Source organism: Tarenaya hassleriana, unplaced genomic scaffold, assembly GCF_000463585.1.
Source record: "Tarenaya hassleriana unplaced genomic scaffold, ASM46358v1 Cleome12, whole genome shotgun sequence".
Classification (NCBI taxonomy): Eukaryota; Viridiplantae; Streptophyta; class Magnoliopsida; order Brassicales; family Cleomaceae; genus Tarenaya; species Tarenaya hassleriana.
Window position 1 is genome coordinate 732867 of NW_010962392.1, and position 24547 is coordinate 757413.

General features: G+C 39.6%; 7 protein-coding genes across 17 annotated transcripts in view; 3 read left to right on the forward strand and 4 right to left on the reverse strand.

Moving 5' to 3' along the window:
* The first annotated feature begins 647 nt into the window (after positions 1 to 647).
* Positions 648 to 1279, forward strand: LOC104806273. Of its 3 annotated transcripts, none has more exons than XM_010531090.2 (3): positions 648 to 754; positions 887 to 962; positions 1080 to 1279. In XM_010531090.2, the coding sequence occupies exons 1-3, from the start codon at positions 746 to 748 to the stop codon at positions 1226 to 1228; spliced, it is 234 nt and encodes a 77-aa protein (XP_010529392.1). In that variant the 5' UTR covers positions 648 to 745; the 3' UTR covers positions 1229 to 1279. The 3 variants fall into 3 exon arrangements, with proteins under 3 accessions (XP_010529392.1, XP_010529394.1, XP_010529393.1); XM_010531092.2 differs by having other exon boundaries at positions 1083 to 1279; XM_010531091.2 differs by having other exon boundaries at positions 890 to 962.
* A 1655-nt stretch (positions 1280 to 2934) lies between these two features.
* On the reverse strand, positions 2935 to 4211 carry LOC104806276 (F-box protein SKIP27). The gene is made up of 3 exons (XM_010531096.2): positions 3752 to 4211; positions 3578 to 3652; positions 2935 to 3462 (listed from the first exon to the last, which is right to left on the reverse strand). Exons 1-3 carry the CDS (start codon positions 4187 to 4189, stop codon positions 3247 to 3249), a joined length of 729 nt encoding a protein of 242 aa, XP_010529398.2. The 5' UTR covers positions 4190 to 4211; the 3' UTR covers positions 2935 to 3246.
* A 285-nt stretch (positions 4212 to 4496) lies between these two features.
* Positions 4497 to 8353, reverse strand: LOC104806275 (telomerase Cajal body protein 1). Of its 2 annotated transcripts, XM_010531093.2 has the most exons (15): positions 8126 to 8353; positions 7986 to 8048; positions 7547 to 7599; positions 7183 to 7263; positions 6981 to 7054; positions 6642 to 6724; positions 6425 to 6531; positions 6181 to 6323; positions 6054 to 6101; positions 5818 to 5870; positions 5512 to 5596; positions 5337 to 5403; positions 5130 to 5243; positions 4940 to 5055; positions 4497 to 4763 (listed from the first exon to the last, which is right to left on the reverse strand). In XM_010531093.2, exons 1-14 carry the CDS (start codon positions 8284 to 8286, stop codon positions 4979 to 4981), a joined length of 1209 nt encoding a protein of 402 aa, XP_010529395.1. In that variant the 5' UTR covers positions 8287 to 8353; the 3' UTR covers positions 4497 to 4763; positions 4940 to 4978. The 2 variants fall into 2 exon arrangements, with proteins under 2 accessions (XP_010529395.1, XP_010529396.1); XM_010531094.2 differs by lacking the exon at positions 4497 to 4763 and having other exon boundaries at positions 4862 to 5055; positions 8126 to 8352.
* A 950-nt stretch (positions 8354 to 9303) lies between these two features.
* Positions 9304 to 12394, forward strand: LOC104806277 (sphingosine kinase 2). Of its 3 annotated transcripts, XM_010531097.2 has the most exons (10): positions 9304 to 9730; positions 9802 to 9924; positions 10020 to 10120; positions 10345 to 10417; positions 10688 to 10774; positions 10864 to 10941; positions 11027 to 11097; positions 11181 to 11462; positions 11704 to 11826; positions 11935 to 12394. In XM_010531097.2, exons 1-10 carry the CDS (start codon positions 9388 to 9390, stop codon positions 12124 to 12126), a joined length of 1473 nt encoding a protein of 490 aa, XP_010529399.1. In that variant the 5' UTR covers positions 9304 to 9387; the 3' UTR covers positions 12127 to 12394. The 3 variants fall into 3 exon arrangements, with proteins under 3 accessions (XP_010529399.1, XP_010529401.1, XP_010529400.1); XM_010531099.1 differs by lacking the exon at positions 9304 to 9730 and having other exon boundaries at positions 9828 to 9917; positions 10342 to 10417; XM_010531098.1 differs by lacking the exon at positions 9304 to 9730 and having other exon boundaries at positions 9828 to 9917.
* A 706-nt stretch (positions 12395 to 13100) lies between these two features.
* On the forward strand, positions 13101 to 20107 carry LOC104806279 (B3 domain-containing transcription factor VAL3). 4 transcript variants are annotated; one of them, XR_770596.2, is made up of 15 exons: positions 13101 to 13327; positions 14530 to 14611; positions 14723 to 14821; positions 15236 to 15554; positions 15648 to 15981; positions 16163 to 16259; positions 16517 to 16691; positions 16905 to 16984; positions 17337 to 17384; positions 17717 to 17764; positions 17863 to 18126; positions 18671 to 18720; positions 18985 to 19061; positions 19141 to 19918; positions 20016 to 20107. XR_770596.2 is itself a non-coding variant. In XM_010531103.2 (15 exons), the coding sequence occupies exons 1-14, from the start codon at positions 13197 to 13199 to the stop codon at positions 19755 to 19757; spliced, it is 2421 nt and encodes an 806-aa protein (XP_010529405.1). In that variant the 5' UTR covers positions 13101 to 13196; the 3' UTR covers positions 19758 to 19802; positions 20016 to 20107. The 4 variants fall into 4 exon arrangements, 3 of the variants coding, with proteins under 3 accessions (XP_010529405.1, XP_010529406.1, XP_010529407.1); XM_010531103.2 differs by having other exon boundaries at positions 19141 to 19802; XM_010531104.2 differs by lacking the exon at positions 20016 to 20107 and having other exon boundaries at positions 18991 to 19061; positions 19141 to 19968.
* Positions 20056 to 21963, reverse strand: LOC104806278 (vacuolar protein sorting-associated protein 28 homolog 1-like). 2 transcript variants are annotated; one of them, XM_010531101.1, is made up of 3 exons: positions 21703 to 21793; positions 21351 to 21538; positions 20056 to 20886 (listed from the first exon to the last, which is right to left on the reverse strand). In XM_010531101.1, exon 3 carries the CDS (start codon positions 20797 to 20799, stop codon positions 20170 to 20172), a length of 630 nt encoding a protein of 209 aa, XP_010529403.1. In that variant the 5' UTR covers positions 20800 to 20886; positions 21351 to 21538; positions 21703 to 21793; the 3' UTR covers positions 20056 to 20169. The 2 variants fall into 2 exon arrangements, with proteins under 2 accessions (XP_010529403.1, XP_010529402.1); XM_010531100.1 differs by lacking the exon at positions 21351 to 21538 and having other exon boundaries at positions 21703 to 21963.
* Positions 21964 to 22833: 870 nt separating this feature from the next.
* LOC104806282 (subtilisin-like protease SBT3.13) overlaps positions 22834 to 24547 on the reverse strand; it is a 3786-nt gene continuing 2072 nt past the window's right edge. Inside the window, exons 6-10 of one of the 2 annotated variants that reach the window (XM_010531106.1) lie at positions 24402 to 24547; positions 24048 to 24325; positions 23862 to 23976; positions 23581 to 23773; positions 22834 to 23496 (exon numbers count right to left, since the gene is read on the reverse strand). In XM_010531106.1, coding sequence (XP_010529408.1) covers positions 22931 to 23496; positions 23581 to 23773; positions 23862 to 23976; positions 24048 to 24325; positions 24402 to 24547 — 1298 coding nt within the window. In that variant the 3' untranslated portion in view covers positions 22834 to 22930. The remainder of the gene's footprint in view (positions 23497 to 23580; positions 23774 to 23861; positions 23977 to 24047; positions 24326 to 24401) is intronic. The other variant, XM_010531107.2, reaches the window with a different exon arrangement.

The window sequence follows — 24547 nt, forward strand, 5'->3', positions numbered from 1 at the left end:
CGGACATTTTAGTAATTGAACTTTACACTTTTTGTCCGGTCGGCTATCTTCTTTAGAAAATGTTTTCGTATTCTTTTTTAGATCTTTACATAAACACCCACAGTTGTTTGAATTTAACATTTTCACCCCTGTTTAAGATGTAACATTGGATAGGAACCAAATTAACAATTTTGTTTGACATCCTAATCATTACTAGGACGTAATAATAACAATATATATATATATATATAAACACATAATTATAAGAGGTAATTAACAGTTTGCACCTTATAATATATACATATTATTTTTTTTAACAAATAATAACAGTTTTTCTTACGGACTTGACCTGCCTTAGGACTCGCCTCGATGGTCGTCAATATTAATATTTATTACAAGACCTACGACGAGGTCTTTTCTTTTTGTTTGGTTGTGGAGTGTGAACATGACCAATGAGACCGGCCTGATATATATATATATATAACCTTAGCAGGTGAAAATGAACCATGCCTTGTCTATATATATTCCCATCGAGCATATTATAGAATTATTATAATGTAACTATAGTTAAATATTAGTTTGGTTAGACTAATTAGTTTAGTTAGGGTTTAGTTATATATGTTTTCTATTTAAGTTACTTTATGTAAGATGAAAATATTATCGGATCTTTTCCATTGCTGAAATCTTATTTTAGATCTCAATAGCGCAATTAATCAATTGGGAAATAGTTAAACCAAGAACAATAATTCCGAGAGGGGTTGCAGAAATGGCGAAGGTAAGTGGTATATTTATATGACTAGATTACAGTTTATGTATATCTTCTTTATGGTGTGTGTGTGTATATATATATATATACACACACACATGGAATTCGAAGGCATGATCTTGAAATGTGGGAAATGGGCAGAAGATCTTGATGTCGGTAGAGATGAGATGCGAAAAATGCAGATCGAAGGCACTCAAGATTGCTGCAGGATCTGATGGTAAGAGATCTCAAACTACTGCATGCATGCATGATGCATGCATCATCATCATCATCCATGCATGATGTTTTTTTCCCCTTTTTATCAGAAATAAATAAAAAATAATTTTGCATGAAGGAGTGAAGTTTGTGGGATTGGAAGGGGAGAAGAAAGATCGAGTGGTTGTGGTAGGAGAAGACAGCGTAGACGCAGTGGCCATTGTCCTTCGCCTTCGCAACAAACTCGGCCGTACGGATATCATCAGCGTCTCTCATGTGAAACCCTAAATCTTACGATTTTTAATTTCTTTTTTCGTATTTAATTTCTTAGGTCACTCGTGTTACGTCACATCTCTATGATATCTATCATCAGCTTAAATTACCTAATTTTTGGATATCCATCGTAACTATATATATATAGGGCCGTCTCATAATAGTTTTTTGGGCCTAGACATTTTCTAAATTTTAGATAAAAAATATTAATTTATATATTAAAATAATAATATTATTAAAATAAAATTTGAGTTGAAGAGTTCTTACTATTTCTGGTTCAAGAGGAAATAGAGTTTGACTTCCATGGCTCCTGGTCATAAATCGAAGGAATCAAAGTTCTGATTCCCGAAAGAAGGGAATCTGATGGTGGTGGAAAGAAAGTAGATGGTGGTGGAAAACTAGAATCTAAACTGGCACCCAACTACGATAATACATTTGGTAACGATAACAAAAAATGTTACCCATCATTACTAATAATTAATTTAAATTATTATATATTATTAATATTTTTTATTTAATAAGGATCCCACAAATTTGGAGGCCCTTTTCCATCCCATCGTATGCATTTGTTAATACATGGCACTGTATCTCTCTCTCTCTATATATATATATGAATATATATGAGAAATTTGAATTTTTTTTGTTCGGGTTTAGCAAACAATTAAGATGAATCGTTCGAGTGTCACGATTTTGCCGTCGGGTACATATAGATCCCGGGTAAATGAAAAATAAATAAACTTTAATCTTTTATAATTATTACAAGTACATTTATAGGAATTTTAATTAACTGTTAAATAGAAATATAGTTTAAGATTCTGATTTGTTACCATAGATATCCGAATATATTGATCGGAAATTGAGGTTCATACGAAGAGAACAAAAAAGAAAATAATGGACACCACACATGTACTAAAACATATTTTTTGATGCTCAAAATTCGAATACAAAATCTTACAAATACAAAATCAGATTCCAAAATATTTGACCTAAGACAATTAGATTTAGTGTAGATAACCCAAAATCTAGGATGATTGTCTTTACTCATCAAATCGCAACAGAGGATAGCCAAATCGTTTTTTTTATATGTATACGATGATCCAAACTTGAGTAGTTAGACCCAATTTGGATAGTTCAACCGGTGAAACGGAAACGCAAAGCGTTTGTCTTTAAACCTCAAGTTGGAGAGTGAAGTGTATATTTCAAAGCACATGGCTTGCTCCCGGTCCCGAGATTAGTCTGGGCTTCGGTCTAGGATACCCGGTCACAAAAAAAAAACTTGAGTAGTTCAGCATATGAAACGGGATGCAAAACTTTTGTCTTGCCTCGAATTCGAACTTCAAATCTCTTTTGAGACGTATATTTCAAATCACATGAATGGTCTATGGATCCAGAGATTAATCTAGATATTGGTCCAAGATTATTGGTTACCTATATATAATATATGGCGAAAGACAAATCTCAATGAAACTATCTTCATCTGAGGGAAATCCATACCTTATTTGCGTTCTCTTCTTCTCCATCAATGCTCTCTGCTTATGTATAAGCAAATTTGAATAAGGAGGCATGAATAATTTCCTAATGTACATAATCCAAACTAATTTGTCAGTCGCATTTAATTATTCACAGACACCATTCGGATACACACGCATGTGGGCAGCCATACACAAACACATGGAATAACATTAAACAAAGGGTAGCAAGATTTATCAGAATCTGATTCGTATAAGATTTACATTGCACCTCAAACCTTGGATTCTCTGACCCTTTTTTATTTATTTATTTATGGAAAATACAAAATAACCAATAAGAGACAAGATCTCATTATCCTTTCTTCTAGGCTAAGTAAAAAACCCAATATACACAGAAAAAGAATAAGCTTTCTGAATCCAGGTCGTGCTAATGAATGTAGTATATACATCATCATCCATGATGATGATGATGATCATCCCGAAGCAAAGCCATTGAATTGAATCCTTCAATGAGCTTTCACCTTGTTCACGTCGTGTTATCTTGGACAGCGTTTTCTTACAGCTCTAAGTGAACAATGCCATGGAAACACTAGAAAGATCTTTCCTCTTGTTCTTTGTCCATGGCGCCTCACGATACGTTTTTCGCTGAATCGGGGCATTAGGAGGGTCGATAACGTCGTCGGAATCGCGGGAAACTTCATCGAAATCAATCGGGTTCCTGAAAGCTGGAGTCTTTTTGGGAGTGCTAAACGCGAAATGTGATCTTTTCGCGATTGATGCCTGTTTGAGAAGCAACAAGAACACGAGCTGATTAAGACTTTTTGGTTAATTTGTAAGTGCGATTATGATTAGTCAGTGTTTTAAGCTTTGATTAATGCACGAAATGGAAACTTACAGCTTCTTTGACTGATTTGGATACTAAGAAGAGCCTCTGCAAGTCATCGTGATTGACACCACAAAGCACTCGAATCTGCAATATAGATCATCCAAACCCAGAAAGTAAGCAAATTGGATTACTGGTAACTGAGAAATGGAATTAGGGTTCATGTGATTTTTCTTCATAACTCACCAGAAGATCCTGAGGCAGAGACTCGAGCAGAGACTTGTCAGAGTTTGGAACCATTACTCCACTTCGTTGTCTCTTCAATTGAGCTTTCTCCGGCGATTCAGGGACCGGAGATTGGTCGGAACCCAGATCGATTTCCCTACTGAACTGTCGTCTCTTCAACATGTCCTGATCGTTACCGCTAGAAATCACGATCCTTTTCCTCCCCAATCCTCGCGTGAACTTCACAGACCCAAACCCTGAAACCCTTTCCTCGCCAGTTCCACCATTGAAACGCTCCGATTTCGCTTCACAGCATTCCATCACCGTCGGCGCCATGATTCTTCTCGCTCTTCGACCAGGAAACTCCAAAGAACCGAGATGTCTCCGAATCTTCTCTACTACTTTTTCGAAACTCCGGAACCAGAGATCAGTTATAAACCGGAAGCAGCAGCGAATCATACAAACGCATCCGATATAGATACAGAACAACAGAACACCGAAACAACAGAGTCGGATTCTGAGGGAAATCCGAGGGAAAAACAAAAACCCTAGATTCGAGAAAAAGCGTTAGCAGATCTTTCAGAGAAGGAAAAAAAAAGGAAACTGAAGGAGAAATAGGGAAGAAAACAGTCTCCGTGTGATTCGCGGCTTTGAAGGGGAGGGGAAGTTCGTCAGCTTCTCCCTCGCCAACTTAAATCAACGGCGATCTTTCCGCGTTTAGGTGATGGACACGTGGGGCATTTTCATTGGACAGATGTTGACGGCGTTCGTGGTTGGTCCAAGTTGGCTGGCTCAGTGTCCACATTTAACACGGCTTCTTAGACACGGTTAAGAAGCCACGGGAGGGAATCAGGTGCGACACGGTCCACGATATCGTTCGTGCATATGTCGACGGTCGCTCGCCACGTGACGTCTGGGAATTTTGACGGCGTTGATCAGTGAGAACACAGGAGGAAGTTGAAAAGCCGTTGAAACTTGTTGGGGTGGTTGACTTAGTTCTTCCTTGGATTCCATAAAACAATAGGCTGAGATACTGACAGATTTCGTGGGTTTGTCCACGTCAGATACCGTAAACAGCTTTATAATTTACTTGCTTTATATATAGATTTGTAATTTAAAGAACGCTAAAAAAAAGGTTTCAAAAATGGGATAATATTTAATGGGACAGCCTCTTGCTAATAAATAAATATATTATTATCCAATGCATACCCCTTATGTTCTAATAGACAGCAATGGTTCCACTGTCGCTTATGGTTTGGAAACAACGACATTATCCTCGTCAGAAGCCACGTAGAAACTCCATACAGTTGCACCGTTCTCATCAGCTGCGTTAATGGCAGAAACGAGGGATTAAAACCTGGCAAGGAAGTAGAGGAGAAAAGTGAGAAAATAGAGGTACCTTTCAAGTGCAGATCATCGTTATCTTCGTCGCTGGGAGTGGCAAATCGTCGATGCCCAGATGATGATGCGGCCATTGGAAGGTAAGGATGGAAAGAAAAGCCATTGACGGTATCTGTATATCATCAAATGGGCAAGACTGCATTATGACACCAAGAATTCTGGAAAAATAACACCCATAAAAGATACACTGCAGAGCTATTACTACCCGAGGCAGCTTGATAGCCCGAGACCCAGTTCCCGGACTGTAGATCATATATGTGAACAAGGCCGTCCTGGAAAACCGAGAAAGTGAGAGGACAGACAAATTGAAACCAATCAGTCGAGAAGGAAAGGGGGAAACATAGGCCAAAAGATTGAGAAGGGGACAATAGGTTATATACCTGACCACCAGTCCCAAGATGTCGACCACAGGGCTCGATATCAAAGGATACCCGCTGGTTCGTGTTGTCTGTTGCTCTATACAATCTGATTATGGATAGAACACATAAATTGAGAATCATCTATATAACAACCAACAACATCTACAACAAGTTCCTGGAGTTCATCAACTAGAACTCTCTCTAACCTCAAATATCAATTTAAACCGCTCCTGCTGTTAGTGGTGGTTTTTATATTATATCGTTGAAGAGCTAGAAGATTTGGAAAGCCAAACACAAACCAAACCAAAAAGAAAATGGAGTACTCACTTGTAAACTATTTCAACAGCATTCCGCATATCCCAGCAAAGAATGTAAGGATCCTGCGAGATGCAAACAACATTTCGAATATTACTTTTAGTATAGTGTATATTCAATTGCATATATAAATATTGGATATAAAAGAAAAGCTTTTTTCCTCCAAGAAGGTGCTTCTTCTTCACATGTATATAATTTCATGCTTTAGAAAACATCCAAAAGGTAACAGGTTTCTATCAGTATGTCACCTTGCGGCCTCCCGTGTACAAATAATTCCCATCCTTTGAAAACTGGACCTGAATTGCCAAAGAGAAGTTTTCTTTATCTATGACACAAATCAGTAGAATTAGTTGAATAACAATGAACTTTGATTACATGTGTGACACCGCCTTCTTGACCATGTAAGACATACAATAGCTCCATGTTGTCCTCTCTATAAATCCCAGTAGTCTGGCCATAAGAGCCCACAGCCAACATTCCAGAATTAGCTTGGGAGAAAGCAAGAGAAGACAAGATTCCTGAAAGTTGTAAACCAGTGAGGCGAGGGAGATTCATAATTTTCGTGAAATCTGTAATAACAAAAAAAAATGCAATCTTTGGCTTGCAGTGTAGGATAAACCTGCTTGGCCTTCTTTATTTCCCTGTAGAGTTGAATATTGCTTAAAATCTCTACCAGGACGATGAATATCAAACACTCTGACAGAGCTGTTATAACCAGCAAATATCCTAAACATGAAACACAAAACTAATGAATAAACTAGATCATAAGTGTAATTTGATTTCAAAACAACATAGGTTAGAAATTCCATGAAGCACAAACTTATATTCTAGCTTACTTGGTCCCATCAGGATTAAATCCAACAGAAAATGCAGCAGTTATTTCATCCATTGCATCATAGGCACGGTATGTACATCGAATCTGCCATTTATTAGCGTCAGATTTAAGTATAACAGTTTAGAGAAAAAGGGGGAAGAAGATAGCATATAAACCCTTTTTATTTCTACAAAGCCTTCAACTATCTAAAAAAATCTACAATGTCACAACTAAAGAAAAGGAAAACAACCTGATAAAAGCACATGCACATTTTACAGGCTCTCAATAGAGAAATAATGACAGTAAAAGTTCTGTTTATTGAAGAAAATTCAACAAGCATGTTCCTTGGAAAAATCAGCACCTCACCAGAAGAACTATCCCAGAGATGGATTGGATGGTCTCGGCTGGTGGTTGCGAAGACACACGTTGATGGGTCTGAACATATCAATTGATTAAAAAAATTAATGATTCATTTGATAGAGCAGTCAAAACCACAATAAATAAATGATTTACCTCCAGGAAAATCTGTGATAAGGAAAATCTGTGATAAGCTTGATTAGTACCTGAAACTGACATGTATGGATACCAGCTGAAATCATAGACAGATTCACCCTCATTCACAACAAGGCTGGCGCCATACGAATCTGCAGTCCCAAAATGATTGGCCCGATAAGCAAGCACATGCTTTCAACAAACAAAACTAAACCATTATTGCTCAAGTACGAAGGAGGAAAATTGCTTGACATTATTCTCCATTTTTCTTGCAACAGCCAACAGCCAACGTCTTTTTTCACACTTACTACCACCGTTTGGAATAATGGAGAATAAACTCCCCATCATTCACAATATCTGTCACTTTCACAGAATTTGATACAAAATGCAAGTTAGAGCAATAAATTGCCAAAGATGCCAGATGGAAAATCTAACCTTCTTCTGAAGTTGACAGTCCACAGGAAGCAGAATCACCTCCATCTTGTGGGCTGATGGAAAAATTTAGCAAACGAAATGATTGAGCAGGAAGCAATAAAATGGTATATCACCTATGCAATGTAGGCCAAATAACACTGACAAACAAATATCACATAGATTGGACTGCCTTGCACTTCATCAAAAGCAAAAAAAGAGACAGTCTACCATATTCCAGCTCCGAAGGTGAAGGAACAAGGCAAAAAACGACAGAAAACTGTAAAGCAAACTTCTTTCTCCTTTTCCATTACAGTCAAAGACAAAAGATCATTGCTTCTCAGCATTCAAGAGCAAAAATCAGTTACTCAAAGAATTTGGCAGAACTCCAGGTTTATCAGATTTTCCAGATGTGATGTTCCATAAAGTCTTGAAATTAAAAACCCTGATGGAGAAAACTTACAGATAAAACACACGAAGAGTGTTGTCCTCCGAGCTTGTGAGGAAACACGAACCATCAGGAGACCTGTCGGAAGCAGCAATTCCGGCAAGAGAACAAAACCCTAATGGAGGAAGATAACAACAGAAAAACGAAATCCGTACCATTTGACACCTTTGAGGAAATTGTTAGGGTTTATAGAAGTCCTAAACTGCTTGAAGAAATGGTGTGTCCTGTACGGATGAACATCGAATCTCATGATGGGCCACGAGTAATCCTGCTGCCTTGAATCCGTGGTTTCGCCGCCATTTTCGTCTTCTCCCATTGTTCTTTCTCTTCTTCTTCTTCGATTTTTTCGGATAGGTTGCCGCCAAATAGCACGAAGCTTTCGCCGGCGAAGGAGCTTCTGAGGTTTATATTCGGTCAAACCCCTTCTCAACCGAAGGTTCCAATAACCGAACCGGGTCCAGATTAGAATCACTAGACCGGTTACGAAACAACAAAGCTACCGGTTTTTATTTTTGGAAAGAATAGTTAGCAAAAATCAATAATAAATTACGTTTAAATCTAAAGAAACTAAAATTTATTATTAATAATTCTCACTTAGAAATTTGATAACTGTCAAGAGTTTTTTAATTTGGAAAAATGTCTAGGTAAAAAATAAAAATAAAATAAACGTTTTACCGAATTTCTAATCTTGTAGAAAAATTCTGGGTTTCTAAAAAAAAAATCCAACCGTTGCTATCTTTGAAAATAAGTCTAAATCAATAAATACAACCATATTATCAATTATATATAATTTAAAATCCTAAAATCCCGTAAATTTTATGTGGTTATTGATTTTTGGATCGGAGTGTAAAATGGGCGGGTCATATCAGATTCGAATCGGATTTAATTAAGGTTTAAATTTTTTCGGATTGGATCGGTACGCTCATTTAGTTTTTAGACCTATAATTGGTGGTTCGGAACCCGGTCCTATAAAACTTCAGGCGAGTTCGAAGTGAATTTCGAGTTTTCTCTATTTAATAAAAAATAAATATTAATGTATAATAATAATAATAATAATAATAACAATAATGTTGAGTTATTTAGTAATTTTTTTTTAAAAAATCAACAAAAACAAATTTTTATCCAAATCAATTATAATTAAAAACTTTTAAATCTAAAAAATAATCATATAAATTTTAAAATATATAAATTATCGAATATTTTTAATATATAAAAAAGATATTTAGTTATAGTTTTGATATATATTAACCAAATTGCCTAAAGATGGCTACGTCAGCTAGTTGACGCGCCTAGCTGGACGCGTGCTCTTCAATCTATAGTTTCTACCTGAGAAAAATCTTACCAAACATCGGCTTTTCCGACATAACCGAGAATTCTCTCTCTCGGTAGGTTCGCCACCTTCGCGGACCTTGCGTCAATGGATAAGCGGCTGGAAAACGAACAAGAGCATGGGCCGGCGATAATCTCCGACCAGGTTCTGGTCAACGGGATTGCCACGCCGTTGATGTTGACCGCCGACGGAGAGCTCTGGTGGATGGGGGCTGTTCGCCGGAGTTTAACGGTGGAGAAGGACGTTATCGGATTCTCCATCGAAGGAAGCAAGGTGAGGGTGAAGGCTGTTGTGGAGAGAGGAGGAGGAGGAATCTGCGGCGGAGGAATCGCGGGAGATTGCGTGAGGAAGGATTTCGTCTTCGAGCCTCTCTCCGATTATTCCAGAAACCTATGGCGCCACAAGCTCGGCGAATGCCTCGATTCTCTCGGTCAGTATCAAAACTTGGATGAAACTTCATCGATTTGGGATATTAAATTCGCAATATCCGTATGAATTTAGGTCGGCCCAAGAAGTTGTTTGTGTTTGTGAACCCATACGGTGGAAAGAAATCAGCGAGAACGATCTTCCAGGAGGAAGTAAAGCCATTGTTAGAAGCTGCAGATATTCAACTTGAGGTTAAAGGTTCAGAATTTCCGCTTTTTGGCTGATGTTTTTCTTGTGGGTTCGTCCAATTCCTTTGCCAAACTATAAGGTTGCGTGAAAATTTTGATTCTCAGAAACAAAGTATCAGCTGCATGCCAAGGAAATTGTCAGATCCTTGGATCTTGCTGAATACGATGGTATAGTTTGTGTCAGTGGAGATGGTATCCTTGTTGAGGTGAGCATTCTACGTGATTTGTATTCGGAAAGCGATTTCAGGATGAACTCTATTGCTATGTTCAGTTTCTTGAGTGACCGACCTGAATAACTTTCAGTGTCAATGTCTACAGAATCAATACGAAGAAGCGATCTGTAGTTATATCTGTTTCTTTGTCTTTGCAGCTTTTGTTTTGTTTAATTATTAGTTTCGGTTGTTCATTCTTACAAGTGGTGCCTTAGTAGGTGGTAAATGGATTGCTCGAAAGAGAAGATTGGAGAAACGCTATAAGAACGCCGATTGGAATGATCCCTGGAGGTTCGTTTCTTGATAATGATGCTATAATCTTTGAGTTTACCCGAATGCTTGGTCCATCGATTTCAAATTTTGTGGTGATAGGTTTGATTTCCGTATGCAATCCCTCTAATATTCATGCGTTCCGTTACAGCACATGATTCCATTTCTTCCTACGATACAACAACATATAAAATCTTTATACGTTGCTTCTATTGAGATAGGCTGTCAGTGTCTGTTCCGCACTAAAATTTAGAATTATACGATGTGAAGTACAATATCTTTTATGGACAGGAACCGGTAATGGCATGATAAAATCTCTGTTGGACTCTGTCGGGCTTCAGTGCAGTGCGAGAAGTGCTACTATTTCTGTAATTCGAGGTCCTGCTCCTTTTGTCATTTCATTAATTCATTTCTTATTTCTCGAACGTATTCTCTGTTTTCCTCGTTAACCGGCTCTGAATTGGCAGGTCACAAACGTTCTCTAGACGTCGCAACTATCTTACAAGGGGACACGAGATTCTTCAGCATCTTGATGCTCGCTTGGGGTATGAAAGTGAACTTCTACTTCTTGTTTCTGTAATATTTTCAGATTTCAGCACCTAATTCTGAGAATTTCTAATGTAATTTCAGGTCTAGTGGCTGATATAGACATCGAGTCAGAGAAGTTCAGATGGATGGGCAGTGCTCGGCTTGACTTTTACGTAGGTTTTAGTCGACAAACTTTTTGACAACACCCTTTTACTGTCCTTATGTCGGTTGAGTGTGTTTGTTTTTAAAACTGTAGGCTCTTCAGAGAATAATACGGTTGAGGCGTTATAATGGACGGGTTTTATTTGTGCCGGCTCCTGGGTTTGAAGGCTATGGCCAGCCGGCCAGTTATGAAGCCAGATCCCGTGCCAGTTCAGACAAAGCGCCATCAGTTGAAGCCAAGAAGCTCGGGTATCAGGGACCTAACACAGAGACCAGAAATCAAGAATGGAGGGAAATAAATGGACCGTTTGTTTCAGTATGGCTTCATAATGTTCCGTGGGGTGCCGAGAACACCTTGGCTGCACCTGATGCGAAGGTCGATTACATATTTTTACCGTTTAAAAAACTTTCGTAATCTCTTTCCACCCATTACCATGTGCTTCACTAACTTTTTGGTGAGATCTCCTTTCTGGTGCCTTTGTTAGCAAAGATCATGCAAGAGGAGGAGATAAGACTATACGGGTTTACTGCGTGTAAAGCTGCTAGCTTTTGGGGGTTGTATGTATTCTTACGGAACCTTAACAACGGTTTTGTCTGATTGTCACAAAAAAATGCAGTTTTCTGATGGATTCCTGGACTTGATTCTCATCAAAGACTGTCCTAAGCTTGCTCTGTTGTCACTAATGACAAAGTTAACCGATGGAGGGCATGTTAAATCTCCCTATACGATGTATCTAAAGGTCGATCCTTCTCTCTATCCAGCTTTCCGTTTTACCGTCTTTTTTTGTTTGCGCGGGCAGAATCATTTTAGTAAGCATAGGTTCTCGGATGGAAATTAACCGGTACAGGTGAAGGAATTTGTACTGGAGCCAGGGGCAAGAGTGGAAGATCCGGACAAGGACGGGATCATAGATTCAGACGGAGAGGTTCTTGCAAGGGGAAGGAGAACGTATAATTCCGACCACAAGGCTTTGATGTCTTACAGTGAGCTTCGAGTTACAGTTGACCAAGGTTTAGCCACACTCTTCTCTCCCAAATAATGTTATCCTCCATCCCTTCCTCTCCTTCACCATTCATTCCCCGCCATTACACACACTCATACATACATACTGAAATATCCAGATCTGACCTTTGAGAGTTTTCATATCATGTTCTGTTTTGTTTTATCAGTTTGGTCTTTGTTTTTTTTTTTTTCTTAACTGGGAAAAGTCTATCTGATGGGTCGATGTACAGAAGCAAACTGATGATTGTTCAGCATTCTCCGACAACATGAGAAAAAGAAAAGATTCTTGCCGTGGCTGTTCTATTGAGCTGAGTGTTTTATATACATATATATATATACAAACAAACTTAAACAAGATATTAAATAGGACAAAAACTTATTTCTCAAAAATAAATAATAGTAGTACATTACGTTGAGAAACAATACCAATCTATCCCGAACATAATATCAAAATACGAACTAATTTCAAGATAACGGATTATCTATTTGATTTGGAATATATATTTTTTCTCCAAATTTGATATTCGAATTCGAACTGTCATTCTATTTCACCAAAGTTTGAGTCCAATCTATCCTGAATTTGATTATATTCTCTTTTTTTTTTTCGTTTTGTCCCAATGTGTTCATAAAAAAAAGAATTTGTCAATTTTTTTGGGTTTTAAATAATCATCCAATTCAAAAATTATATTTCGTAATTTCATAATCCTATATATATATATATATATATATATTTGGAATGTGAATGATCATTGCTTTCAATAGGAACTTATAATAGATTAATGCACAAAGTGGTGAAATAAACAAATACGAGGAAGGAATGATGAATTTCTCTCGTGAGGAGAAAAGAAGCACAAGTGATGACGTGGCGTTGCTACCATCAAAATAAATTAAAATAAAAAATAAACGGGAAAAAGCGCATTTTGCATAAACCCTAAGCTTTTTTTTTTCTTTTCTTATCAGGCAATAACCACCAGTTTCAGAATTCCTCTCTCTTCTGTACTTCCTCTCCTCTTCCTTTCCACTTCGTCTTTTTCTCTTTGCGAACAAAAAAAGACACTTCTTTTTTCTAGGGTTTATGCATCGTTCTCTTCTTGCTCGTCTTCCCCCATGTCGTCTTCCTCCTTGCAAACCTCGAAACTCTGTTTCAACAGTGAGTGTTCCGAGTTCAAACCGGAGCGTTTTCGTCCTGCTTGGCGCTTTCGTAATGGCGATTTTGCTGACCTCTGTGATCGTTGCGCGTAAGCTTTCCATTCTTTTCCTTCTTCACCCAACTTTGTGTCTCTTTTGGTTTTCTTTCGACGTCTGGTTTCGGTTCTGCGCTTCTTTGCTTGGTTTTTTTTTTCTCTAATTTTAAAACTCTCGCGAACTGGTGAGAAATTGTTAGCTTTCTGCAATTCGGATTTGTTGGTAGTCGAAATTGATTTTTTTCCGTAGATTGTTTAGCCCCGAAGTGTATCTCTTGCTACTGGTGTCCAAAAGTTGAAGTTGTGTTTTGAAATGATAAGTCCTCAAGAGCTAAGGACACAGTCTCAGAGTAAGGGTTCTTTCTTTCTGCGTGTTTCTCTGATGGTGGTTGTATGAGCAATGTGATTTCCGGAGGGAAGCTTCAGCTGAGCTGTCCAAATATCATCAATAAATTGAGTAGAGAATTCGGAGTTCCAAACTCCAGCCATAGCCAATGAATTATAGAAATAAAAAAGATTGAGAATAGGGGAAAAAAGAAAGAAAGTGGAAGTTCTTCTTAATCCCATTATCAACAAGTAAAGAATTCTCCCCAACTGCTAGGTTTGGTGTCGTTACACAAATGTTCTATTTTCTACTGTATCTACTTGTTGTAGTTGGAAGTTATCCAAGGTGAGGTCCGTCTGGGTTTCACATGCCGATAACGTTCATATATGGAAGAAACTTTTAGATATTCAGCTAGTAAAGGAGACGGTTTTAGTTTCAAATCTTCATGATTTTGGAAAGATATTGGATGTTAGTTTTTCTGCTCATTGGTTTGTGACTTGAGAAAGTGTATCCAGTTTGAAGAGACACTCATGATTTTTGTCAGCACAATGGCTTCCTTATTCAGAGTGATATCCAAGAAATGGATGGATTGTTTGGTAATCCTGGAGATGTACTACTGTTGCAGTGTGCAGCTATAGAGATTATATAGTTTGTAATTTGGCAGATATATGTCTCCTATGCAAACTTCAACTTGATCAGAGGTCTGCACTTCCAGAAAGAAAAACAAAACACAAGTACAAGCTTATAATGAGTTATAATAACATTATGCATTACGACTCTTGCAAAACAGAGGCTTTTCTTTGCTACCATTGCTTAATGTTTCAGCTGCTATGTTAAATCTTCATCTTAATTAACTTATTGTTCATGTAATACCAATTTGGGAATGACATGTGAGAATCATGGGATATTGATTTTAGTGTTCTGGTTACAGTTCTGCTTATGAAGAAGGCAGGTTTTGTGATGTGTACCACCTAAAGTCTTCTGGATGGAGGACCTGTGAGTCATGCGGGAAGGTAAAGACATGGGTCACGGCTTGGATTATTAATGTCAATGTGGTCATTGGTATCAGAAAATCATGTTGGGTTTCCAGATATGAAGTCTCTCACTGATAGCATTCTATGCAGCGGATTCATTGTGGCTGTATTGTTTCTGCATCCGCTTTTATGTTGCTGGATGCTGGAGGAGTTGAATGCTTGGCTTGCACTAGGAGAAAAGCTTCGTTGGTGAGGGTTGCTTTCACTTCTCCATTTTTATTGTATATTTACGATGTGATATACTCCCTATATAAGGTCATATCCTTACGTGCTGCTATATGGAAACTTAGAAAGGTCTTATCCATGAGCGAAAAATCATAGATCAAATTGCCAAATCGGAACAATTGGATACTTTGATAGAACTATGTCTCGGGTAAGTCCACACCAGTTGAAAAGTGTAGGCTATTACACTAGCCATGTTTGTGCCACTAACAATTCCTTTCACAGTTTTCTCCTTTAAGTTGTAATTGTGTTTGACCGAAGAACCGATTTATGATGTTTCAGTAACTCGTGAACCACATTCCTTAAGCTAGCAAACAAACATTTGATGAAAAATCTCTTTATCTATGGTAACGGACTTATATTCCACGTTCTGTGATCCAGGGGCTCAGTTTTTCGCGACCACCACCATCCTTTTTCTTTCAACCCCCAATTGCAGAGAAATTCAAGGACTTGTCTGTCAAAGATTGGAGTTCTTCAGCTGGATCAGGTCAGGTGAACTGCTGTCAGGTCCCAAACTCGTTAGGACCTTGTGTGCTGCAGTTTGATTTTCATAATCATGGAGTTCAACATGCAACCGGTCAGCCTACTTCCAGAGACAGGGCGAGTTCCATGGGGAGACATGAATTGGAAGACTCTTCTGGGAAACACATGAGTGAGAGTTCAAAAATTCACGCAAGCAGCATACTTGAAAATGGGAAAGGTTCAAGCTCTTTTACAAGACATTTGCTGGTACTACCTTTATTGCGATCTCAGCCTGGGTTTTGGCTGCATAATATCGAATTTTAAATTTCAGGAACTAATTGTGAAGATCATCCTAGTCCAGCCATAAATTCATATAAGGTGCTGAACCCTTTGAAGGATGATCCATGTCGTTCGCGGCTTGCTTTCCCTGGGCCAGTTGCAACACCAAATGACACAAATGGTCACATTAGACTCATTGGACCTCATTTATGGCAAACATCTCCACTGAATCACTCGCACAATGACCTGAACAGTGGAGTTGACTCTCCATGTGAAAGCGAGAGTCGGAATATGACGCTTAATGTTGATTCACAACTAAAACATCGGGTGCTTCCACGATACTGGCCTAGGTTTACTAATCAGGATCTGCAAAACCTGTCCACAGAGTATCCTTCTTATCATGAGAGTTACTTCTATATCGGAATAGAAGTTCTGATATTCACAATGTTCAGTGTCTGAGGCATGTTTCTTGGATGTTTCACAGTTTTCGCTACTTGGTATTTTACTTGTAAGACTGCCAAATTCTTTCGTAACTTTTAAGTTACCGAAACCTTAACGATGTATAAGCTCCAAATCTGTTATCACTCCTCTCTTTGAGAAGATGCTGAGTGCAAGTGATGCTGGACGGATTGGGCGGTTGGTGCTGCCAAAGAAATGTGCAGAGGTAGAATAGCTGGTGCTTACAGCCTGACACATTTAAGTATCTTTGCACTATGCAATTATGGACTTCCTTTCGATGTGCAATGGAAGATTCATGTTGTGGAAGATGCTGGGGTTGTAAACTTTGATCTCCAACTCCAATGGGAGATTATGGACTTCCAGTCTGTCACACTTAATTATCATAAGGAGAGTTGGCCTTAACTTGTTATCCTTTGTCAAGATAATAGGTATTGATAGTGTAAATGTTGAATGGTTTTACAGGCTTACTTGCCACAAATTTCTCAGCCTGAAGGTTTGCCTCTCAAAGTACAGGACTCTACTGGAAAAGAATGGATATTCCAATTCCGCTTTTGGCCTAACAATAATAGCAGAATGTATGTTCTGGAAGGAGTAACTGCGTGCATTCAGAATATGCGATTGCAGGCTGGTGATACGGGTATGTAATTGTTATTATAGTAAATTGTGCCTGTGTTCAAAGATATTACATTTGCACTCCCCAAATATTTTTCGTTTTATTTTTATTTGGTTTTTTCTCTCTCGCTGTGTAATACATCTTGGTTGATATCCTTTATCGAGCATATTCTGTTTTCTGCTGATTAATTATATCTATACTGAAGCTCTCTCTAACTCAATCTGAATCTGTTTCCAGTCACATTCAGTCGATTAGATCCAGAAGGGAAGTTAATCATGGGGTTCAGAAAGGCTTCGGTTGCTCAATCATCCGATCAGGTTAAACTTCCTTAATAGAGTTAGATACATTCTGTCTGTAAGTTCTTCTTGGGACAGGTAAAAATATTGTGAATTTACTCGACAACTAAGCTTATTTTTATCCCTCGTTTCTCGCTAAAATGTAGTCAATAGCAAATAACTGCAATATTAAGGAGATTTATCCTTATTTCGGTTACTCGCTAGAATGTAATCAATAACAAATAGACAATCTAATTAGCAGAGACTGCTTTGTTAATTTGTCTTTTTATTTAGGGTTTGTTTTTATAGTGACAAAACGGGTTGGATAAGGACCATTGTTTATCAAGGTTTTTATGAGCAGACTCCAGTTTACGAAATGGGTCAATTCTTATAGGTGCCAGGAACTAGCCTTTACTCTGATATAAGGAGATTAGCTGCAAAAGTAAGTTTCCTATCATATTGGATGGTTTGACAAGGAGCGATTGTACAAGGATTAACTTAAGAAGCAGAAGTTGTGCTGTTTTATGAATTTGCTAGGTCTAAAAGATTTTTTCTTGCATTTTCACCATTTCAGATACTATGAAGGGTTGTTGGTGACTTTGCAAGAAATCTAGTGAAACACCTCCTCCTTAGCTTTGACATTACTTTGATATATTTTTTACATATTTTTCAGCAGAAAATTTGAGCTTAATATTGCATGCACTTAATAACATATTGTTATTTGCCATTTCCTTTTTGTCTTCTGGAAATTATTCAACAAATGTACCTTTGCAGGAAAATGACTCGATTAAGAGCGGGCGTGACACTTGCTCAACTGGAGATGTAATTGTTTCAAATCCAAACAACTGTGGTACATTCTTGCCTATTTAGTTTTTGCGATGAAACATAGGCATAACTTTCTTCTGAACTTCCTGGAGCAGGCTGAACCAGCTGATCCTCGTCCATTGTCAAAAGCTCATAAGTCTGCTTATATCGCAAAAGAAGCTCTGGCAGTAAAATCATCTTCCAGGAAGAAGAAGAAAAGCAGCATGATGATTTTAAAAAGTAAGCGTCGAAGGGTTGAGAAAGAAGATTTCATAGAGCTGAAGTTAACATGGGAAGAAGCTCAAGGATTGCTCCAGCCTCCTCCCAATAGTGCTCCATCTATAATTGTGATAGAGGGTTTTGAGTTTGAGGAGTATGAGGTATGCCCATCTATGGTTTGCTTCATTAATATGGCATCTGTTCTATGATCTATCTATGCCATTCAAACTCTTATTTATTCTTCTTTTTGTTTCTGACTTGGTAGAACTTTTTATAGGCTGACCGGAAAACAAGATAATCTTCTGATATCTAAGCATAACGTACAGTTGATTTATTCATCAGATGTTTTCATTTCAGAGATTGTGTGATCAGGCCTTGTGCTTTATCTTGGCCTAATGAAAATAGATTATACCGATACATTGGGTTTAGATGTCTAAGTAGATGATTATTGAGCTGGGAATAGCAGTTTTCTGAATCTCTAATTCGGGTCAGAGCCCGGTTAGGCATCTGCATTGACCAAAATCCCTTTCGATGTGTTAATGGGGACTAAATTCCTTAGAACACTTAGTAGCGACACTCACTATTTTGATTAACCATTTTATGTTTGCTAATATCGTTAGTCGTATGTTTTATTTTGTTATTGCTTTTCTGAACGTGTCATTTGTTGAGTTCTTTCTTTCTGCTTTTGATGTGTAAAAAAAATAGGATGCACCGATCATTGGGAGGCCAACAGTCTTTGCTACTGATGACACAGGGTAAATTACTAGTTGTCAGTTCTCTCTTTACAAGATTCTGTGATTAGCCCCACCTCTGCTTTTACCGGTTCTTCCTTATTAACAGTTGCCATCAGTTATTTGAAATGGTGAATCTTCTCTTATATGATTTGGATTTCCTTATGATCAATTTCGGAAAGCAAAGCTATACCAGCTGCTTTGTGAAATGTTACTCTTATATTATTTGAGTTTTTTTCTTGTCAACTTACTTTGTAGCCCTCTCACTGTCTTTGAATTTTCTCAAAGTTTCAGGACAGGATGTTCTGCAGCTCAAGAACTGGCATCTGAACAGGTGGATAATATTCACCCGCCGCATAATTCAGGTGACAATGGCATCCGAGGAGAAGAATCGACATTTCGATCTTCTGTTTTCTTTAATTTTGATAAATGTGTTTAATGCAGATTGTTCGAAAGTGTTGAAAGCTTCGAAAGAAGAATCACATGATATGGAGACCATAGAGGAGATTGGTGAAGGGCTTTCAATGTCATCCAAGACGACCACGAGGCATCCAAGGCATAGACCGGGCTGCACTTGCATTGTTTGCATTCAGCCGCCAAGTGGGAAAGGTCCGAAACACGAGCCAGGCTGCACATGTGCTGTCTGCCAGATGGTCAAACGCCGTTTCCGTACTTTGATGCTGCGGCGAGAGAAGAAGCAAACAGAGAAAAAAGACAACAAACGGAAGGAGTCTCTGTTACTGAGTTCCGACGAGGAACTTAACCAATGTCAGGATCATGACGACAAAACGAGAGGGAATTCATCATCAACTCCGCCTTTTAAAGGCCAGATAGATCTGAATACCCAACCAGAGAAAGACGAAGAATCATCTCCACTTGGTTCGGATTCAACTGCTATGAGAAGATTGCCGTGTAATGTAGCCATGGAAGAAGCTTGCTTTGATCAACTGAAACTGTCAAGTGAGTGTAGCCACGGTATCTCAGTCACTAACCAGATTAGCCCGAAAGACGGAGTAAAACCTGTTGCTAATACAGTAGTTTCAGACAGCAACACTGCCTGACTGATTCGCCAACTGTCTTGTTAGTTCAACAAGCTTTTCCTCGAGGTGAATAACTCTTAATTCCATAGGCGTTGGCCCATCTTCAGGTTTGTACATATTATGGAGCTTATCAGTCTGTATTGAAGCGAATTGGATCAGTGTCGGTATCAGGATTGATATTGGTATCATCTTTCTCCGATTATGTTCAATGGAATGTCCAGTTCTCAGTTCATGTTGATGCTTCATCATCGTTTTTTTTATATCTGTTCTCTGAAACAGGTTTTGCAGATTTAACACTATGGTATGAACTCGATGGACAGAAGTAAAGGCAAACATTCGATTTCGACATGAAACCAAGAAGATAACACAGACAAAAACATATCGTTGTTGTTTGTCCAGACATAACTCAAACAAGACAACCGCCAGCTATCAATCAGGAACCGGCATTAGGCAAAGCTGCCATGAACGAGTTGTAGGATGACTCCAGGTCGAAGTGGAGCTGCCGAGCCTGCTGTTCTGTCAACTCATCTGACGCTCCCATCTTCGACAGCCTCGACAACCACTCTTTCATCTTCGTCTTCCCCTCGAAGTCCGGCGGTAAGATGCTAAGCTTATTCAGAGATGTCGAGAGATCAGACAACAATGGATAGACCTGATCCACTGCCACCATGTTCAGTTTCAGAGAATCCATAGCCGTGATGAAGTTCTGGACACACTCTGCAACAATGGCAGCCGAGCTCGAGGCCGAGGCAGATGCAGCAGCCCGGTGTTCCACAGTGGCTGGAACGCCGGATGTCATGAGGCGGTAAAGAGCAGCCGGGCAATCCATCTTGTACATGTCTGAAAACCTTTCGATGTTCGGGACCGTATCCTTGAGCGTGGCGGATAGAGTCTTGAAGTGGGCGATGAGTTTCTGGCACTCAGTTTCGTACTCGGCTGGAGAGACGAGGTCGCGGATGTAGGCCTTCTCGAGCTTTTCCGTGGCTTTGATAATGGCGTACAACTCGGCGAAGTTATCGTACATTTCTCTCTCGCGCTTGTCGTTCCATAGTTTCACTTCCATCTTGTAGCGAAACTGTGAATCAATGGAGGAGGAAGGGACTGGAGAAGAGAACGGGACACGCGCAAGGAGACGAAGCTGATTTCTTGACTGCATCAAAAGATCATTCAGACAAAAGTTATGAACTTCCTAAAAGCTGGGAACCAGACACAATGAGCTCCAACAAGATTGGAGGGGAAAAAACATGAACTTTCCAGATTTCAAGTGATTCTTACTTCCTCTAAGCCTCATAATTTTCGATCGACGGAAACGGGTTTTGATTTCAACCGGAGAACAAAACCAAAAACAAGCCGGAAATTTTCGATCTATAATCTCGAATGACATGAGATGAGTATGGGCGCCAAACTATGAACAGATCGATTCGAACGAAGCTCAAAGCAAACGAAACGAAACGAGAAGAAGCGACAGAAGAAATGATAATGGTTTAGAGATCGAAACCCTAAATCACATGTAGTAACCCAAAAACACGAAAAACCCCGAAAAATTCTTCGTATAGAGATCGAAAGCCACACATTAGGGAGGAGATTAAGATGAAGAAGGGTTGGGTTACTCACGAGAAGCAAGGACGCCTGCTTTGGTTGCAGTGAAAGTCTCCCAGAGGATTAGAGAAGAAAATGAGAGAGAGAGAGAGAGATGAATTTGCGTGCGGGGACACGTTTCCTTATTTCCGCTGACGAAAGCTTCACGCGTCAAAGCGAAATCGAAATCCGATCAAGAACACGAGGAGCGACGAATCGAGACGCTGTGTACAGAAATCGATTCAAGCCATTATAATCGATTAAGACCATCGATTAGGCAAAAAGATTGGTTCGTGTTTTATACTCTAAACCCTAAACCAGGACTAAAACCAATACAATCTCTGCGAATGACAACAAAGGAAAAGAATTTGAAGGGGAAAAAGCTGACCTGAGAAGTTGACGGGGAAGAGGAGAGAACAATGAATGGGTCATGGAGAATGGCATGAGCAGAGAGGCCGCCATTAATGTTCTGCTCAGAAGCTTTGGGTCCCACGGAAAGAGAATCCTTTCTGCGTGTTGCAGTTGCAATGCTCAGAAGCGCCCTGAGCCTTTTCGCACGTCTTACCAAATCTTTTGATGTTGAAGTTAAAAACAAAATAAAAAATAATCGAAGCACCATTCAGATTTATAACCGCCGACGACTTCCACCCCAACCGCTGCGTCTAACGTTTGCGTTTAGAGTTTAATACAGTCGTCTGAAAATAAAACTGGTTGGATCCTATCGTACCGGTTGTATTATATCGGTTTAGTTCCTTGTTTTTTTTTTTAAAAGCAAATTTCACTTGAATTTTTCGAAATTGTATCCAAAACGCCACTCTGATTTAACACGTAGCAACTTTCACCCCAACCGCCGCTGCGTCTAGCGTTTAGCGTCTGTTAGTATATGGACATTTATATATTTCTATATTTATAAATATGTCAATATACGAATATTTTGTATATGTGGTAACAGTGGTATAAGGATAAAACGGAGCTGAAAATTCGCGGGAGAATGACGTAATATCTCATGCCCCGGCGAGTACCGTTCTTGAGAGAACGATGCCGTACGTAAAATTGCACCGTCAAAGCCACCATTTTCGGCATTTCTCTACTCTTAATTCGTTATGGATAATGTAAAATCCGATACGAAACATATTCAGACAAGAAGCAACTCAACTGATGGGAGATGCGTTTCAAAACTAAAACAGCATCAAGACTTCCTGTCCGAAAAAATCATCACAGAACAAGGGTCTCTCGTCTTCTTCTTCTTCCGGTTTATATCAATTTCGACGGTTTCCCCACGTGAGTCCCTACATTCGCATGAAAGAATGGCTGATCTGATCTGTTCTCACGATCTTGGAATATATGCTCCCTCCCCAAACTTGAGGTTCGAACTCGGGACAGGACAAACGCTTTGACCCCCGTTTCACCGGTTGAACCACCCAATCTTGGTTCTTTTCCACGACCTTGGTAGTTTAGTGTTTGTTCCGCGTGTCTTGTTTGATTACGCGATATCGAAACGTGTTAAACGTGGCGGAAATTTAAAAAAGAAAACAGACGGATGCCATTATAGCTATTATTGGAATTTTAGTCTGAGTTACATTAATAAACTCATGAATCTTCTTCTTTTCTTCAGATCAGTTGTAATGTTTCAGAATTCTTGTCCTCACAGACAGAGGAATTCTGACATCGTGAACTCCATCTGTCCAAGTAAGGCTTCCAAACAAGTAACCAGTGTTCACTTCATGCCTCGTCGAAATCTTCACCACAAACGTAACTCTCTTGTTCCTCGAATCGAAGACCAGTTTCTTCGGAGTCGCCTCGACGTTTATGCCGAGAGGAGGCTCGATCACAGCTTCATACACAGAGTTCACCGGTCCGACGTTCGTTACCGTTCTTCTGACAAGAACCTCGTCCTTGATGTCGGGAATCGTGATCGAGGGCAAGTTCACGTCGAGAATCGATGGTTTCCGATCAGTTGGGCAAGTCACTGTTTCCCCAACGACATTAGAGATCGATGAATCGTTGTAACCCGTGGAACACAAGTAATGAACGTAATCCGACATGAACATGTCGTAGACAAGGCCGGGTTTCGCAGCTTTCTCTGGATTCACCAGTCCTCCTCCATAGTCGAACGGGTCAGCAAGCTTCTTAGACGATCCTTCTGCAAAGATCGGCTCGCCTGAAGGGCTGGTCCTCCAAGCTTCAAGACCAAGATCTCGCGACAATGAGAGAAAAAGCCGATTTTCAGGACGAAATGGAAAAGGCGATTTCGAGTTCGACTAACCTGTCGTGACCATGGCCGATCGGATGGCTGCAGGGGACCAACGAGGGTGTAGAGCTTTGAGGAGAGCAGCGATTCCCGATATTACAGGGGTCGACATTGATGTGCCTGTTTCCATGCCGAATCCGTTATCGGCTTTGTCATTGTCTGGGCTAAGAGCTGATAGAATTCCGACACCAGGGGCCGCTATATCGGGCTGTGTTACTTGCACAAGAAGCAATCTCTCGGTTACTCCAAAGGGTTTAAAAGAAAGATCGGAAAGACGAAAAAGGTTGAAGCTTTACCTTGAGAATGGCCGGGGAGATCGAATTAGGTCCTCTACACGAAAATGCAGCGACCTTAGTAGTCGCAGGTCGTCCGACAAGTGTTTTGGACGGGCTTATTCTTACTGTCGGTGATCTGTTCGCCAGAAAAACCTGTCAGATTCCAACCATAACCGCTGCTAACACGAGAAACATCGGTAGAGATACCTGGCTGAACGTATGTAGAATAAAATATCGGTTCCGAGTTCGTAATCTACGAAGATGCAGGGGAAATCAGCTGGACATTGAGTGAGAACGTCATTGGCCATCTGCGCTAGAATAAGGCCAGAGGCACCGCCCAGTCTTGCCAAAGGAATGAGATTTTTCGTGTCCTCGGTATCGAATATCAGCGCCATTTTCCCTTTTACGTCGACCTTTCTATCCTCTGCATCTGCAATATGAATCAGACCAGCCGAAAATTCCCGTCCTGTGTGTAGAGCTTCTCCCTGAAACAGACAAGAAGAAACCTAAGACGTCTGAAATCGAAGCTGTTGTAGTGAAAGAACAGACATGGTTACATACAAAGATCGTCTGGTTGTTCCCGAGAGCAATGGCCGTAGGAAACGACCGGTCAAGAGTGGTTGCAGCCACTGTCAAGACCCATGGAGCGACATTAACCACCGTCTGAGCGTTCGGCCCATCGTTTCCAGCCGCACACACGACAGGAA